This window comes from Nyctereutes procyonoides, unplaced genomic scaffold (assembly GCF_905146905.1).
Source record: "Nyctereutes procyonoides isolate TBG_1078 unplaced genomic scaffold, NYPRO_anot_genome, whole genome shotgun sequence".
Lineage (NCBI taxonomy): Eukaryota > Metazoa > Chordata > Mammalia > Carnivora > Canidae > Nyctereutes > Nyctereutes procyonoides.
The window spans coordinates 17,174,563-17,187,576 of NW_026575082.1; the positions used below are offsets into that span (position 1 = coordinate 17,174,563).

General features: G+C 49.0%; 1 protein-coding gene across 3 annotated transcripts in view; it reads left to right on the forward strand.

Moving 5' to 3' along the window:
- The window catches only part of LOC129514616 (alpha-protein kinase 2-like), a 117,666-nt gene that overhangs the window by 69,621 nt on the left and 35,031 nt on the right, over positions 1-13,014 (forward strand). For all 3 annotated transcript variants that reach the window (XM_055333350.1, XM_055333351.1, XM_055333353.1), the window contains one exon: positions 7,721-10,937. In XM_055333350.1, the coding sequence (XP_055189325.1) occupies positions 7,721-10,937 (3,217 nt within the window). The remainder of the gene's footprint in view (positions 1-7,720; positions 10,938-13,014) is intronic.

The following is a 13,014-nucleotide window of genomic DNA, read 5'->3' on the forward strand; positions in this document are numbered from 1 at the left end:
CAAGCTAACGGTCCTTCCCTGACACCGTGTTTCCAGGCAAAGATTCCACTGACCTCACAAGAGGCCCTCAGCCCCAGGAAAGGACATTTATCCTGGGGACCCAGGCCTCTCCCAATAAGGGATCAAATTGACATTTAACAGACTCTACCACTTTTCCAAGAAATCAGGACCGATTGTAAAGCCAGCTGGCTGAAGATTTCTTGTCTCCTGGGGAGAGTGGAATGAAGAGGGGCAGGTCAAGTGACAGGGGTGTTCAGGATCAGGTTTCAGGGTGAAGATTTTAGACGAGTGTCCTCCACTTTCTTCTCTATTATTTTACCCTTCAAAACCTTTAAGTGACGCTCCTTTCTGGGCCACCCGGCAACTCCTAAAAATAAACTCAAGTTCCTAAAATATTCTAGTTTGCCTGGAAGCTTGCATTGGCCGGGCAGCCAGGCGATTTCAGTGTTGCCGCCACAGGTGGTATGGATTTGCTCTGTCGGATGACAAATGACTGAATAGCTACGGCCTAGTGAGGGCTCAGCAGATATTGAGGAAAGGTGAGCCGTGGGGCGAGGCTGCAGCACCCAGGATGGCTGGGAGTGGGGAAGGTCCTGCCTAAAGATTCCTGGAACCACGGCGGGGGGAGGGGGATTGATGATGTGCAGACAACTGGCAAAGAACATGGTGCTATTTATGACTAGTCCAGATAAGGAAGAAAGAACATTCAAAGAACATTTAAAAGGAAACAAGAGTTAGAGAAAGAAAATTACAGCCCCCGCCCTGCCAGCCAGAGCACACATCAGGCTCTGGCAGTGTTCCCAGTTAAAGCAAGGATCTAAGTGGCTCGACACCCCCCCCTCCCCCCGCCCCCCATGGTTGTATTTGGCCTTTAGAACCTTGGCCTCTCCTTTGATGATCTATCTTCTCACATTTCCCCATTCTCCCTCCCTCCCTCAACTTCAAGTTCACCTTGCCTCAGGCCGGTTTGATCCCCTGGCATTTGGACCAGTCCCTTGAGTCCCCTTTCCAGGAACCACCCCCCTTGCCCTTTGTGACATTGGCCATCAGACTAATCTCTACCTAAAGCCACCCAAAGCCACCCACATGCCTCCAGAAGGTCTCCAGGGCCAACCTCATAGGACTTTTTCTTCATCCCCCGGCAGTATATTTTCCTCTCGTATCCATTAGGAGTGCTTTTAGCTGCAGTTAACGGCATAACCAACTACCGGCCTCAGATACAGAATCTTTGCTGTTCACTTGACCAGAAGTCTGGGTAGAAGGTGTCAGTGTTCTTCCAGTGGCTCAAAGATGCCAGCAAGCTCCCGAGTCTGTTCCCTCATTCTGCTCCACCAGCCACAGTGTGTTGGCTTTCATTTTTGTGTGACTGTTGCCTCTTGACCAGAAGATGACAGCTCAGCCCCAGGTGGCACATTTCCATTACAGGAGGAAGGATGAGGGTAGGCAAGGTACCTGCCATATCTGTGCCTTCTCCAAGGAAAGCAAAGCCTCCTTAGAAGTCCGTTAGCAGAATTCTCCTTGTGTCTCATTAGCAAGAACTGACCTTTGTCCCCATCTAGCAATGGGAGGGTATGTGGTCTTCCAGCTTTTTTGGTTGGAGGTCTCAAGGGAGAAGGGGGCTGGGGTGCTGTTGAGTTAGTCAACCATGGTGCCTACCACATCTGCCACACTCTGCTCAGTAGAGAGGTTTCCTGAGATTTCAGAGAAATGTTCAAGAACTATCTAAAAGTTGATATAAGTAACATAAAGGTGCAACGTCTGGGGGCACCTGAGTGGAGGAGTAAGTTAAGCATCTGACTCTTGACTTCAGGTCACGATCTCATGGGTTGTGAGATGGAGCCCCACGTAGGGCTCTGTGCTCAGCGGGGAATCTCTCTCCCTCTCCCTCTGTCCCTCTCCCCATCCCCAGCCCCATCCCACACACTGTCTCTTAAAAAAAAAAAAAGAGAGAGAGAGAGTGCAACATCTGGTTTTTGTACTGTGGGGATTGCACCCGTGGAGTAGGAGAGGAGAATTCGGTGGTGACCTTGTTTCCTCTCCCGGAGCAGCACTGATAGCTAAAATCCATCCATTTGGCTGTTGGCTCAACTTGTCAAGAATTGTTATTTATCTTTTCCATGTACATCTTGTCTCTTCAGCTGGATTATAAGCTATTTGAGAAGAGGGATCTTATCTCATACCACCTTCTATTGTTAGTGACTCAAATTAGTCTCATGCACTTTGTTGGCATTTAGGATGCTCTCGTTAATGAAGAGGAGTGTAACCTTGCACACCATGGGGTGTGTGAAGAGATGACACACCTTTCCGTGGAATCCATGACAGACATACTTAGGAGGCCAAAGTTTTGCAAAGGCCAACAAATGAAACAATGTGTTTGTAGAGTCAGAGGCATGTCAATAGAAAGGGGATTGGAAAGTGCAGCGCAAGCAGAGGGTAGGCTTTCAAGGCCGGTGCTGCTTTCAAAAACAGGTTTGGAAGTGTTACTAAATTCGGTTCAAATGTGTTCACTTGAACCTTGTATTCATTCATATGTTTATTCATTCAGCAAAATTAATGGAACCCCTACTATGGGCTACTAAAGTTCTGGAAACTCAGAAATGAGTAACAGAGTCCCTCCCCTTAGAGCCCGTGAGGAAGCTGACAGATAAACAAGTGGTCATGTTGCAGAACAGGGACCATTACAATCTTCTACCCAAAGTGTCTGAGGAGCCCAGAAATGCTGGCTTTCAAATTAAAGGGGAGTTCCCAGCCTTTGGGTGGTGTTTGCTTTAACTTCTCTTGTTAGGAACCTTGAGCTGGAAAGGGCTTTATAGCCAGAAAGACTCAGCTTTAAGGCCTGGTTCTGCCACTGGCTCCGGGACCTTGGGGAGCTTTCTAACCCCTGCACATCAGCGACCTCATGTGTCAGTTCTCAATTTACAGCCTCTCAGTCCTCATGCACCCTTCAATGTAGGCTTACTGGGAACAGAATTTTATTAACCATTTCTCTGAGCTAGTAAGCCCGGTGTAAAGCGCTCTCAGCAGAGTGTAAAGCGTTCTCAACAGAGGGCGCCGGAAAGACACTGCAGGAGGAGGACAATCCTTGGCATTTTGAGCATGGTGTGTGTGTGTGTGTGTGTGTGTGTGTGTGTGTGTGTGTGTGTGTGTTTGTGTGTGTATGTGTGTTTGTCCACCCCACAGAACCTGCTCCAACCACAGGGCTCAGAACATGCCCCATCTGCAGCCTTCTAGCCTTTCTACTCAGACACCAGAGCTCTGCTGGCCTCCTCTCTGAAGGGCCCCTGTCTGCACCAACATCCAGACTCCCGTGGCCCCAGATACGCAGGGCTGTCACTCCCTGTCCCTACTCCCACCACATGTAGCCCAGCCCATGCACTCTGAAGGCCCCAGCCTCTGCCCCTGCCAGTGTCTGGACTCCTGCTGCACGCTCACGCACCGGGTGCTGACTGGCTGCTCCCTGCCTGCATGTGGAAGGGCGATCCGTTGCTCACCCAGCAATTCCAGGCCAACCCTGGCCTGGCTAACCCAGTGAACAGCTCTGTCATCTGGTGGCCTGTTTACACCTTCTCCAGCTAGGTCTGAGCACCTCGCAAGCTGTCCTTCCTTGGTACTCTCCCTCCCCTTAGAGTACAGTAGGGTTTCCTTGTATTGTACTGTCACCCTTCTACGTAGCTAACCATTATTTATATTCAACTTCCTTTACTTGATGTACTGTGTGGTTGCTGTCTCCTGATTGGAGTCAGGCTATTCAGGAAGAGATGATTGAGATGATAGCATCAGTATTTCAGATTTACTCGGCCAACTCAATGAGAAAGGCTAGCCTCTGCTAATCGGTGTGGCTCAGTTTCTCTTTGTCCTAGCCGCTTCTTTCTTTTTGCAGAGAACAAGGCAAAGTTCGGTGGGATTGGAGGGGATGATACGGACAAAAGTGTGGTTAACCTTGGAGGAGGAGACAGAGGGTCAGAGAGGCCCACGACATTACTTGGGGTCACATATACAATACTGCACTGAACTGAACTCAGGGGCCCAGTCCTCGGAGCCCACCCTTCATGCACCACACTGGGCCTCCTTCTGGAGCCTCAGATGTTTCCCTTCTTTCCACCTGAATGAGAACAGTTTTCTGACTCACAGAACTTCCTGAGTCCCAGCACTCAGTCAATAATGAGACTAGCCGAGCAGCCAGAGAATCATTTATTGGAGTTCTTTCATAATGACTTCACCGAGAGATCTCCTCCTAAAAGAAAGGCCTGACTCACTTGAAAAGTGTGAGTCTGTGGTTTCCCTCTCTCTCTGAGTCAGCCTTTGAATGACACCCAAGGAGCCTGCCCCTGGAGTCTCAGTCTTGACAAGTACATACTGGGCTGTTAAAGTCTCCATTTTCAGAAAATTCCATTGTTTCAGATCAGATTTATGGGATTTCACATCAGCAGCACACCTTTGATGTGGTTTGTTGGACATCATTTCCGAAAAGCCAGCAGTCTTATGTTTCCTGGGTGCTTAGAATAGAACTTGGTGCGTAGTAGATGCTCAGTAAATGCTTGTCAAGGGGATGAATTTATATGGATTTGCCATACTTTTTTTTTTTTTTTTTACATATGTGGGGCTTCACTAGGCTAAGGTGGGATTTTATTTTAAAAGCAAGAGGGGAGAGGAGAGAGTATACCTTAATAGGAACATGACTGTTTTGGAAACCAAGGCATAATACCATGGATATGCTGATATATTCCAGTGACCAGACTCACTCTGATCAGAACTTATTTGTCCTGTGACTCACCCTCTCCAGAGGCTAGTGTCTGCTAAGTGTCAGCCTCTAACTCTGTTGTTTGGTAAAAGGCAATAATGGGTGGGTAACATGCCGATAAGTAACATAGTGGCTTTTTAACTGGAGCCCTTTGGAAAAAAATTGTCCGGTGCCTGCCAGAGAATTCTACACAAGGCAGCTACTCCATAAATGTCTGTTGGCGCTGATGATAATGCAATGATGACAAGATCTTAAAATAAAGGACTGACATAGGCGGTGGAAATTCTGGCCAGGGAAGAAGGCTCAGGAGAGGGTCGCAGTGTTTTGAACTGGACAGTCTTTCCTCATTTCTCAAATCATGACCAGGAACCTGCTCACACTTTCTATGCTTAATATTTCATTATATTTGTACTACAGCTCATTAGGAAAAAAATGATCCAAAAAAGCAGATGAAAGAGGATTCTCTATATGTGTTATAGATGTTCACAGATCGAGGTGAAACCATATACAGCTTAAAACTCCTTGACACTAAAACAAAAACAAAAAACCCACCCTTGTTTCTTATTTCACAGAAGCTATCTTCCTTGTTTTCCTTTTTCTATGATGGGGATATAGAAAGAGAGTACAGTGATGCCTGGGTGGCTCCGTCAATTAAGTGTCTGCCTTCAGCTCAGGTCATAATCACGGGGTTCTGGGATGGAGCCCCAACTTGGGCTCCCTGCTCAGTGGGGAGCCTGCTTCTCCCTCCCCCCGGCCCTTCTCATACTCTCTCTTGCATAAATAAATAAATAAATAAATAAATAAATAAATAAATAAATAACCAAATAAATAAATACAATCTTGTTTAAAAGAGAAAGTAAATATATTTTTCTTTTTAGAAACACCAGGATGTGAACCAGTAGTGCCCCCTGCTGTGGTTTAAAAGTCCCCCCCCCCCCCCCCGCTTTTTAAGTAAGTTTTCCCAATGTCAGGATCTGATGGAAGTCCCAAGCCCTTAAGATTGAGAGGTCTAATGGGTGACATTGGGTTGAGCTGTCCGAACTGGTGCGTGGTTCATTCAGTCCTTTCAACAGGTGCTTGTGGCACAGCTGCTGGGCGCTAATTGCTATAACAGGCCTTGAACACAACCTAGAATGGGAGATCCTTCTGGATGGGTGGGCATATTGCCCGTGTGTATCTCCATCCCCTGGGACGCCCCCTAGTACACAGCAGGCATTCAATAAATGTTTGTTTAGTCGACGAATGGCCCCAGCCCTCACAGAGGTTATAGTGCAGGAAATTATACTAAATTTCTTCTTGTTCATTTAGCACTTGTGTGCCAAGAAGATCAGAATTCAATGAACACCGGGGTAGCTTTAAGGAGAAGATGAGAGGGGAATCACTGGTGGCAGCAGGCAGCCTTGGGTGGGGGGTGCGGTACAGAGGAAGGTGTGGCCATGCTGTTGTCCTGTTTCCCCTGGCAATATGGAAAGGCATTGACTGCAGGGCCAGAAGACCAAGATTCTCTCGTGTGATTTATGGGAATGAGCCTCAGGACTTGGAGCCACACTGTGCACAGGAACATCCCAGGTCTGCTTTGTCATATCCTGGGGGGCTCGGCCTCCTCCCCTCTGTAAGCCCAATGATCGGTTTCTGCACATTTGAAGGGGGCTGCTCCAAAGCAGGGGTCTTGGGGGCAGAGATGGAGGTACTTGCCAAAATTTAGCAGCAATTCCCCTTTTTGGTGGCTGGGCATAAGTTTGATGTGTGTTGAAAGAATCGATGAGCTAAAAGTTTTAAGAGACAAGAATGTGGTCCAAGATCCTATTGCTTCCTTAAACAACAGCTGATGTCCCAGAACAGCCAGGGTTTACTCCTCACAGTGTGAGCTTCCTTCCTTGCTTCTTTTCTCCATCCCTTTTTATCTTTCTATCTGTGTCTCTCTTCCCCTGAATCTTCTACTTCTCAACGGACAGGTTCTGCCTGCCACAGGGCATTTGTTTTAAAGTGGAAGAGGCATTCTAGGATTTTATAACCTTCCCAGGGCAGAAATAATTGGCAGTGCTGGTGGCCAGACATAACCCTGTGACTTCGTTAGAGGCAGGCTCAAGGGAGAGGCTATTCTCTGTTCTTTAGTAACATAATTAACCAGCAAGCCTGTCATATTTTGGGGACAAAGGTTGTTCGTTGCTACCTTACAAGCACTGTATATTCCATTTGTTATGATCATGTGAAACGTACCTTTCTGGAGAGATGCACACAAGCTCTGGTGACTTATTTGATCAAAATAGTTTACATTCAGGGCACCTGGGTGGCTCAATCAGTGAAGCATCTGCCTTTGGCTCAGGTCGTGATCCTGGGGTCCTGGGATCGAGCCCTGGGTTGGGCTCCATTCTCAGCAGGGAGTTTACTTCTCCCTCTGCCTCTGCTTGTGCTCTCTTGCTTGCTCTCTGTCAGATAAATAAGTAAAATCTATCAAAAAAAAGTTTATATTCAATTTATTTCCATCTTTTTTTCCTGAGAGAGAGACAAGAAAGCATTAAATGGGGGCGCCTGGGTGGCTCAGTTGGTTAAGTGTCTGCTGTCAGCTTGGGTCACGATCCCAGGGTCCTGGGTTTGAGGCCCGCATGAGGAGCCTGCTTCTCTCTCTCTCCCTCTGCTGCTGCCCCTGCTTGTGCTTTCTCTCTCTATCTCGAAGAGATAAATAAAAAAAATTTTTTTTAAAGAAAGCATTAAATAATGACTGTCAGAAGGCTTTTTCTTATACTGGGGAATTTGACCTGGAGTCCCCTGGAACACATAGTTGCTTAAATGAGCCTTTCTCCAGGAGGTCCCTATCAGCTAGAGAGGGTTTGGGGACCAGTGTTTAGAGTTCAGTCATTTCCACTACTTCTCTTGTCCATCATTACAGTCAAGGATTAACATTCTTGGGTTTGCAGTGATGCCCAATTGTGGGCTCTCCTCAGAACAAGTCTATTCATATCACTTTCATCTTCCTAGGTGCAAATTCAGGAAATGCTCAGGGAGAGGGACTCTCTCAGCCAGTTGCCTGCTTTCTCAGAGCCTGCTGGGGAGCTGTCTGCATTTGCTGGGACCACAATAAATCCCTTCCCCGACGTAGAGGGGATCAACGAGGAAGACGCGTCATTGGCCCAATACCTGGAACTGGAGAGCTGTCCTCGATGCCCACAGCATGGAGAAAAGCAAGACAGGAAAGACCATGCACTCGGAGGTTCTTGGAAAGACCCAGGACATGAGCTGAGCATCCCAGATGCCAATCAGGGAAATACATGCCCCTGGGAGCTGTCAGTGCTTTTCCCCCGGGAGGGCAGTGCTGATCCCAGGGAGCCCAAGGCTCTCTCTGCTGCTGCCCCTGAACCCGCAGTTACTAGCCCCACCCTGGAAGCCCCATGCCATGGGCCAAGGGCCGGGGAAGCGGCCAGTGTGTTGGAGCATCTTGAAGCATGTGACCAAGGAACATGTGAAACCGTGGATTCTCCTTTTGGAGCCTCAGCTGATAAATACTTGCCTCAGGAAATTTGCTCCCTGGACTTAGAGCTGGCCAAGCGGCCAAGCAAACCCTCTGATTTATGTTCTCCTGATGATGAGACGCCAGGTATTCACTTTCAAACACAAGGCTCCGAGCTCCCACGGGCTCCATGCGAGAGCAGCAAGGAGCGAAGCCCTGCCATGCCCCCTCTTTTTACCAGTACTTTTACCTGGAACATTTCGCAAAAAGCCAGTGAAGGTGGCCCAGGGGAAGATTTAGCAGAGATGGAGAATTCCACCTCCACGTTGGTCTCCATAGTCCCAGCTGGCCAGGAGAGGCCAAGCCCCGGCGGCCCAGGAGGCTTGGAAAGACAGCCTCTATGTTCTGAGAACAGCTCTTCTGTGCAGCTTCCAGAAGGAGGTGTTGAGAGGCCCAGTACCAGTGCCCCAGACACCACAGCCACACCAGCCCGAAATGGTTCGGTTGTAATGTTTCCTCGGGAGAAGCCAATGACTTTAACTGCTAATCTCGAGTGTCTTCAAGTGACCAGGGAGAGTGGGGACACATCGACAGTCACCATGGCCACCAAAGTCTACCCAGCCAAATACCTCCCTGTTTCCATTGCTGAGAACCGTCACACAGATGGTCCTGAGGAGAGTTCACCTACAGCACCAGACAAAAATATTTGCCAGCTTCCTTCCAATGCACAGTTGGGTCATACTTCAAATGATTCCACAACCGATTCTCTAGAAGAGCCCTTTTGCATGGCTCCCGGTGGACCAGGAGCCCACGTCCATGTTCCCCAGCGCCCAGAGGTGGAGGGCTTCCGTAGCAGTTCCCCTCTTCAGACTGATAACTGTTCTGGAGATAAGAGCCTGACTGTGGACACAGCAGACAGTAGGAGCCTTGAACAGAATTTCCAAGACAAAGGAAGTGAAACAACACAGAGGATCCAGCAGGAGAGCTTACCCCAACGGGGTTCTCCTCCTGAAGATGATTGCCGAGAAAGTTGGCCCACGGCATCTGTTGCACAAGGGGAAATAGACCTAGTGTCCTTGGACCACTTATCAGCAACCTCCAGGGAGGAGAAGGAACAGAGCTCAGGCCCGGGGACTAGCATTTGCAAGGTGGGTGAAGCCACCGTGGAAGATGGGGGTCAGGCTCCACGCCACATTCTGCCTCTGTCTACTCTCCCCCTGGAAGAGTCCAGAGGGAGCGGGCCAGGATTTTGGAAAACAGGCAGCAAGCTGAAGATTATAACTCTGGAAGCTTCCATTCCAGAAGTTTGGCCACCAAGACAACAGACTGGTCCTGAGTACAAGGAGTTGGAAGCTGGTCCCACAATTCCCGACAGGGTCCAGGCTGCGTCTGACGTTCTCAAGGCTCACGGCCCTCAGGCCGAGTCTGGCTCAGCCCTTGCTAAAAGCAGAGAAACTTATAAGACCAGAAGACCAGTCAGCCGTGCATACTGGAGTAGTCTTTCTCCCAAGTATTTGAACCAACCCAGACTCCTAGAGTCATCTGTGGATCCTGTAGACAAAAAGGAAATGTATGACACAGATGTGCCATCAGAAGCTTCCAAAAGCGGAAAGAGGGAAAATGTTGACACTGTGAGTCAAAACCAAGAGGAAAGCCAAATCAGAGTGGATCATGCTGCCTTCTTTAAACAGTTTCTGACCCGTTCTAAGGTTGTAGAGTCCTCTGTAGATCCCATGGACGAAGCAGGCGTGACGGTGGGCGCCAGGGCTGAGACAGCAGGGCCTTCAGCATCCACGCCGGCTGCCACGGGGGAGGAGGCTAAGCGGGGTGATGGGCACACGGGTCAGAGCCTGGAAGTCCAGCCTGCCAACTTGCAAGGCCCAAGTCCTGACGAAGGTGGGGAAAGCCTTGCACACCGACGCAGAATAAGCCAAATACAAGACGGCAGCGAGCGAAGCTCAGGGGAGGCTGAGCAAGGCAAAAACAACACAGCAGAATCCGTTTCTCCCAGTGCACCTCTTTCTCATGGCCCCGCAGTGATAGCTCACGCATCTGTTGGAGTGGACACTCACAACTCCTCAGGTCCAAGTCATGATGTCCCTGAGAACGAGCTCGTTGTTGAGCCCAGAAACTGCCAATATCCATTTTCTGACTCAAAGGAGAGAGGAGCCGTTGAGAGTGAGCGTGGGAAACATGCACCCTCTTCCAGCAGTCTCACTCCATTGCCTTTTACCTCATCTAAGGGAAACATCACAAACTTTTCAAAAAGCCACAAAATCTGGGAAATGGAAGAGCCCCGCACCGGGGAGACCAGGCCTGCAAGCGCAGCCGGCTGCCCGGCCGTGACCTTGGCATCCATTGCAGGTGAACGTGCAGCAGAGAAAGCTGCCGAGACCCTGCAGTCCCCACGTCCACAGGGCTCCCCCCTGGACAGTGGGCGAGACCCAAGGGAGGAGAAGCTCGGGCGCCTGGCAGCCCAGACCCTCCGACGCCCAGAGGCCCTACCAGCGGGGAGCGGCTGCGAGGAGGTCCAGAAGCCAGAATCCTCGGCGAGTGGACATTTAGCTGAGGGGGTGAAGAAGAAAATCCTGTCCAGGGTGGCCGCCCTGAGGCTGCGACTGGAGGAGAAGGAGAACGTCAGAAGGAGTTCAGGCTTTCTCAAAAGGATTCCTAACCTTGAAACATTGGCATCGTGTGCAGAGGAGAAGCAAGATGCGAAAAAACCACCTTGCAAAAGAGAAGGAAAAGGTGAGGCTCTGTTGCTTTCTGTGGTTAAGCTTGGGTTTGCCAACCAGATGACCGACCGGTGCCTGTGTCCTTCCAGGTCCTCCTGCGGTTAAGGTGAGTGTCCCCTGGTAAGCGCAGGCCGTGCTTCTCAAGCTTCTCTGGCCTCTGAATCACCTGGAGGGCTCGTTGGAATGCAGATTGCCAGGCTCCCACCCCCAGAGCTTCGGGTTCACAGGGCGAGCTGGGGAAGCGTGTTTCCAACAAGTGCCCCAGGTGATCTGGAGAGAGAACCACTGGAAGGGGCCGCCTGGAGGTAGGTTTAATCGAGGGAGCGTGATTAAGATGACTTTCTGTTTAATTATCCTGTAAAAAAATATTTTACAAAGATAAACAGAAGCATTAATCAGTGCAGCTAATTAGTATAATTAAACAGACCACACGCTAAGCAGGATTTACAGAAATAAACATTTAGGTACAATTTGGGACTCTCTTCTTTAATTGGTGATTTTCATTAAAAACTGCTTAATGGAAACTTGGGGTTTCTTCCAAATTTGAGCATAAGACTTCTTTCCAACTCACCCTCCTCTTTTGGTGAGTCTAAAGTGCCCAGGGGTCTCTGATCCAGGTTTCTGACCACGTGAGGCTCAGGGCCCTTGTGACTTGCAGTCACTTCTGCTTTGCCGGGGGTGGGGGTCACGTCCGCCCCAACCTCCATCCCTGAGCCTGAATGTTAGCCTCTTTTATTTCAGAGCTTTTCTTTCCCTTCTCATGGGTAGGAGGAGTCAAAAGAGAAGACACTACATACAGCAAAGTGATGCCCTCTGTGTGTGCAGGAGCCCAACGGGGGCTCCTTTAACCTGGAGTGAGGGCTTTGCTCCTCCCGCACCGTTTTCAGACTTCCACACCGGTGCTCCTTATTCCCCATGCACACCACTGGCCCTCAGCCCCTGCTGCAGGCAGGACTCGATACAAAACTCCCTTCTGAAAGTTTGGGGGCATCCAGTCAGATTTCTAATATACATATTATATGTAATATGTATATTAGAAATGTGTGCAAAAAATTAAAAATCTTTTAAAATATTGCTTCATTCTCTTTAAATGTTAGAAACATATGTATGTATGTGTGTCTAGTATATATATATATATATATACTAGAAAGAGAATGAAGCAATATTTTAAAAGATTTTTAATTTTTTGCACACATTTCTAATATATAATATATAATTATTATAATATATATTATACTCTTTCAATGTTTGAAACATATATATATGCCTGTGTGTGTCTAGTATGATATATATATATATATACTAGAAAGAGAATGAAGCAATATCTTAAAAGATCCCTAAAGTGGTTTCAGCCCAAAGGGAAAGGTCCATCTGGAATCCTTGTCCGTGGTTATCCGAGGGACTGTAGGAGCAAGGACTCTCCAGGAAAGCACAGGTGGTGGAGTTTGCACGGGGTGTCTGCTCGGCCTCCGTGAGGACAGCGCTCTGGAGGGGGGGGTGCTCTCATACAGAGACCCCACAGGGAAGGAGTGAGTATGTGGGGGTGGGGTTGGAGGGCGACTCAGGACTCCACTAATAAAGCTGAGTAACCTTTCCTGGGTTCAAAGCTTTGTTTTCACCAGGGACTGCTCTAGCCTTTCTCCTCAACACTTGGCCAGAATATGCACAGAAGAAAAACCTAGCCACATTCCCAGGGCTTCCTTCTAGCTCCTTCATCTCCGTTCCCCACTTTGTCCCACACTAACAGGGGTATCTTTCTACAGCCTCTTGCCCAAGACCCGCATTTCATTCTGCTGCCCATTGTATGCCCTTCCCACTGTCCCCCCAACTTTCTGTGTTCAGAACTTAGAATGGGCGGCGGACAGGGTTGGCAGCCTCAGGAATGTTAAGGTATCCACAGATCATCGTGAGGACTGCCACCACATAGTGCTGGAAGGGCCAGGAGCAGGAGGCAGGCTGAGTCAAGGCTCTGGACCCAGAGTTTGAGGCTGAAGGCCTCGGTGCCCAGCACAGCTAACCCCCTACGGCTGTGTGAACTGAAACAGGTCTTGCCATCAATAAGCACTTGGTAGATTTTTCTCTCTCTCCCA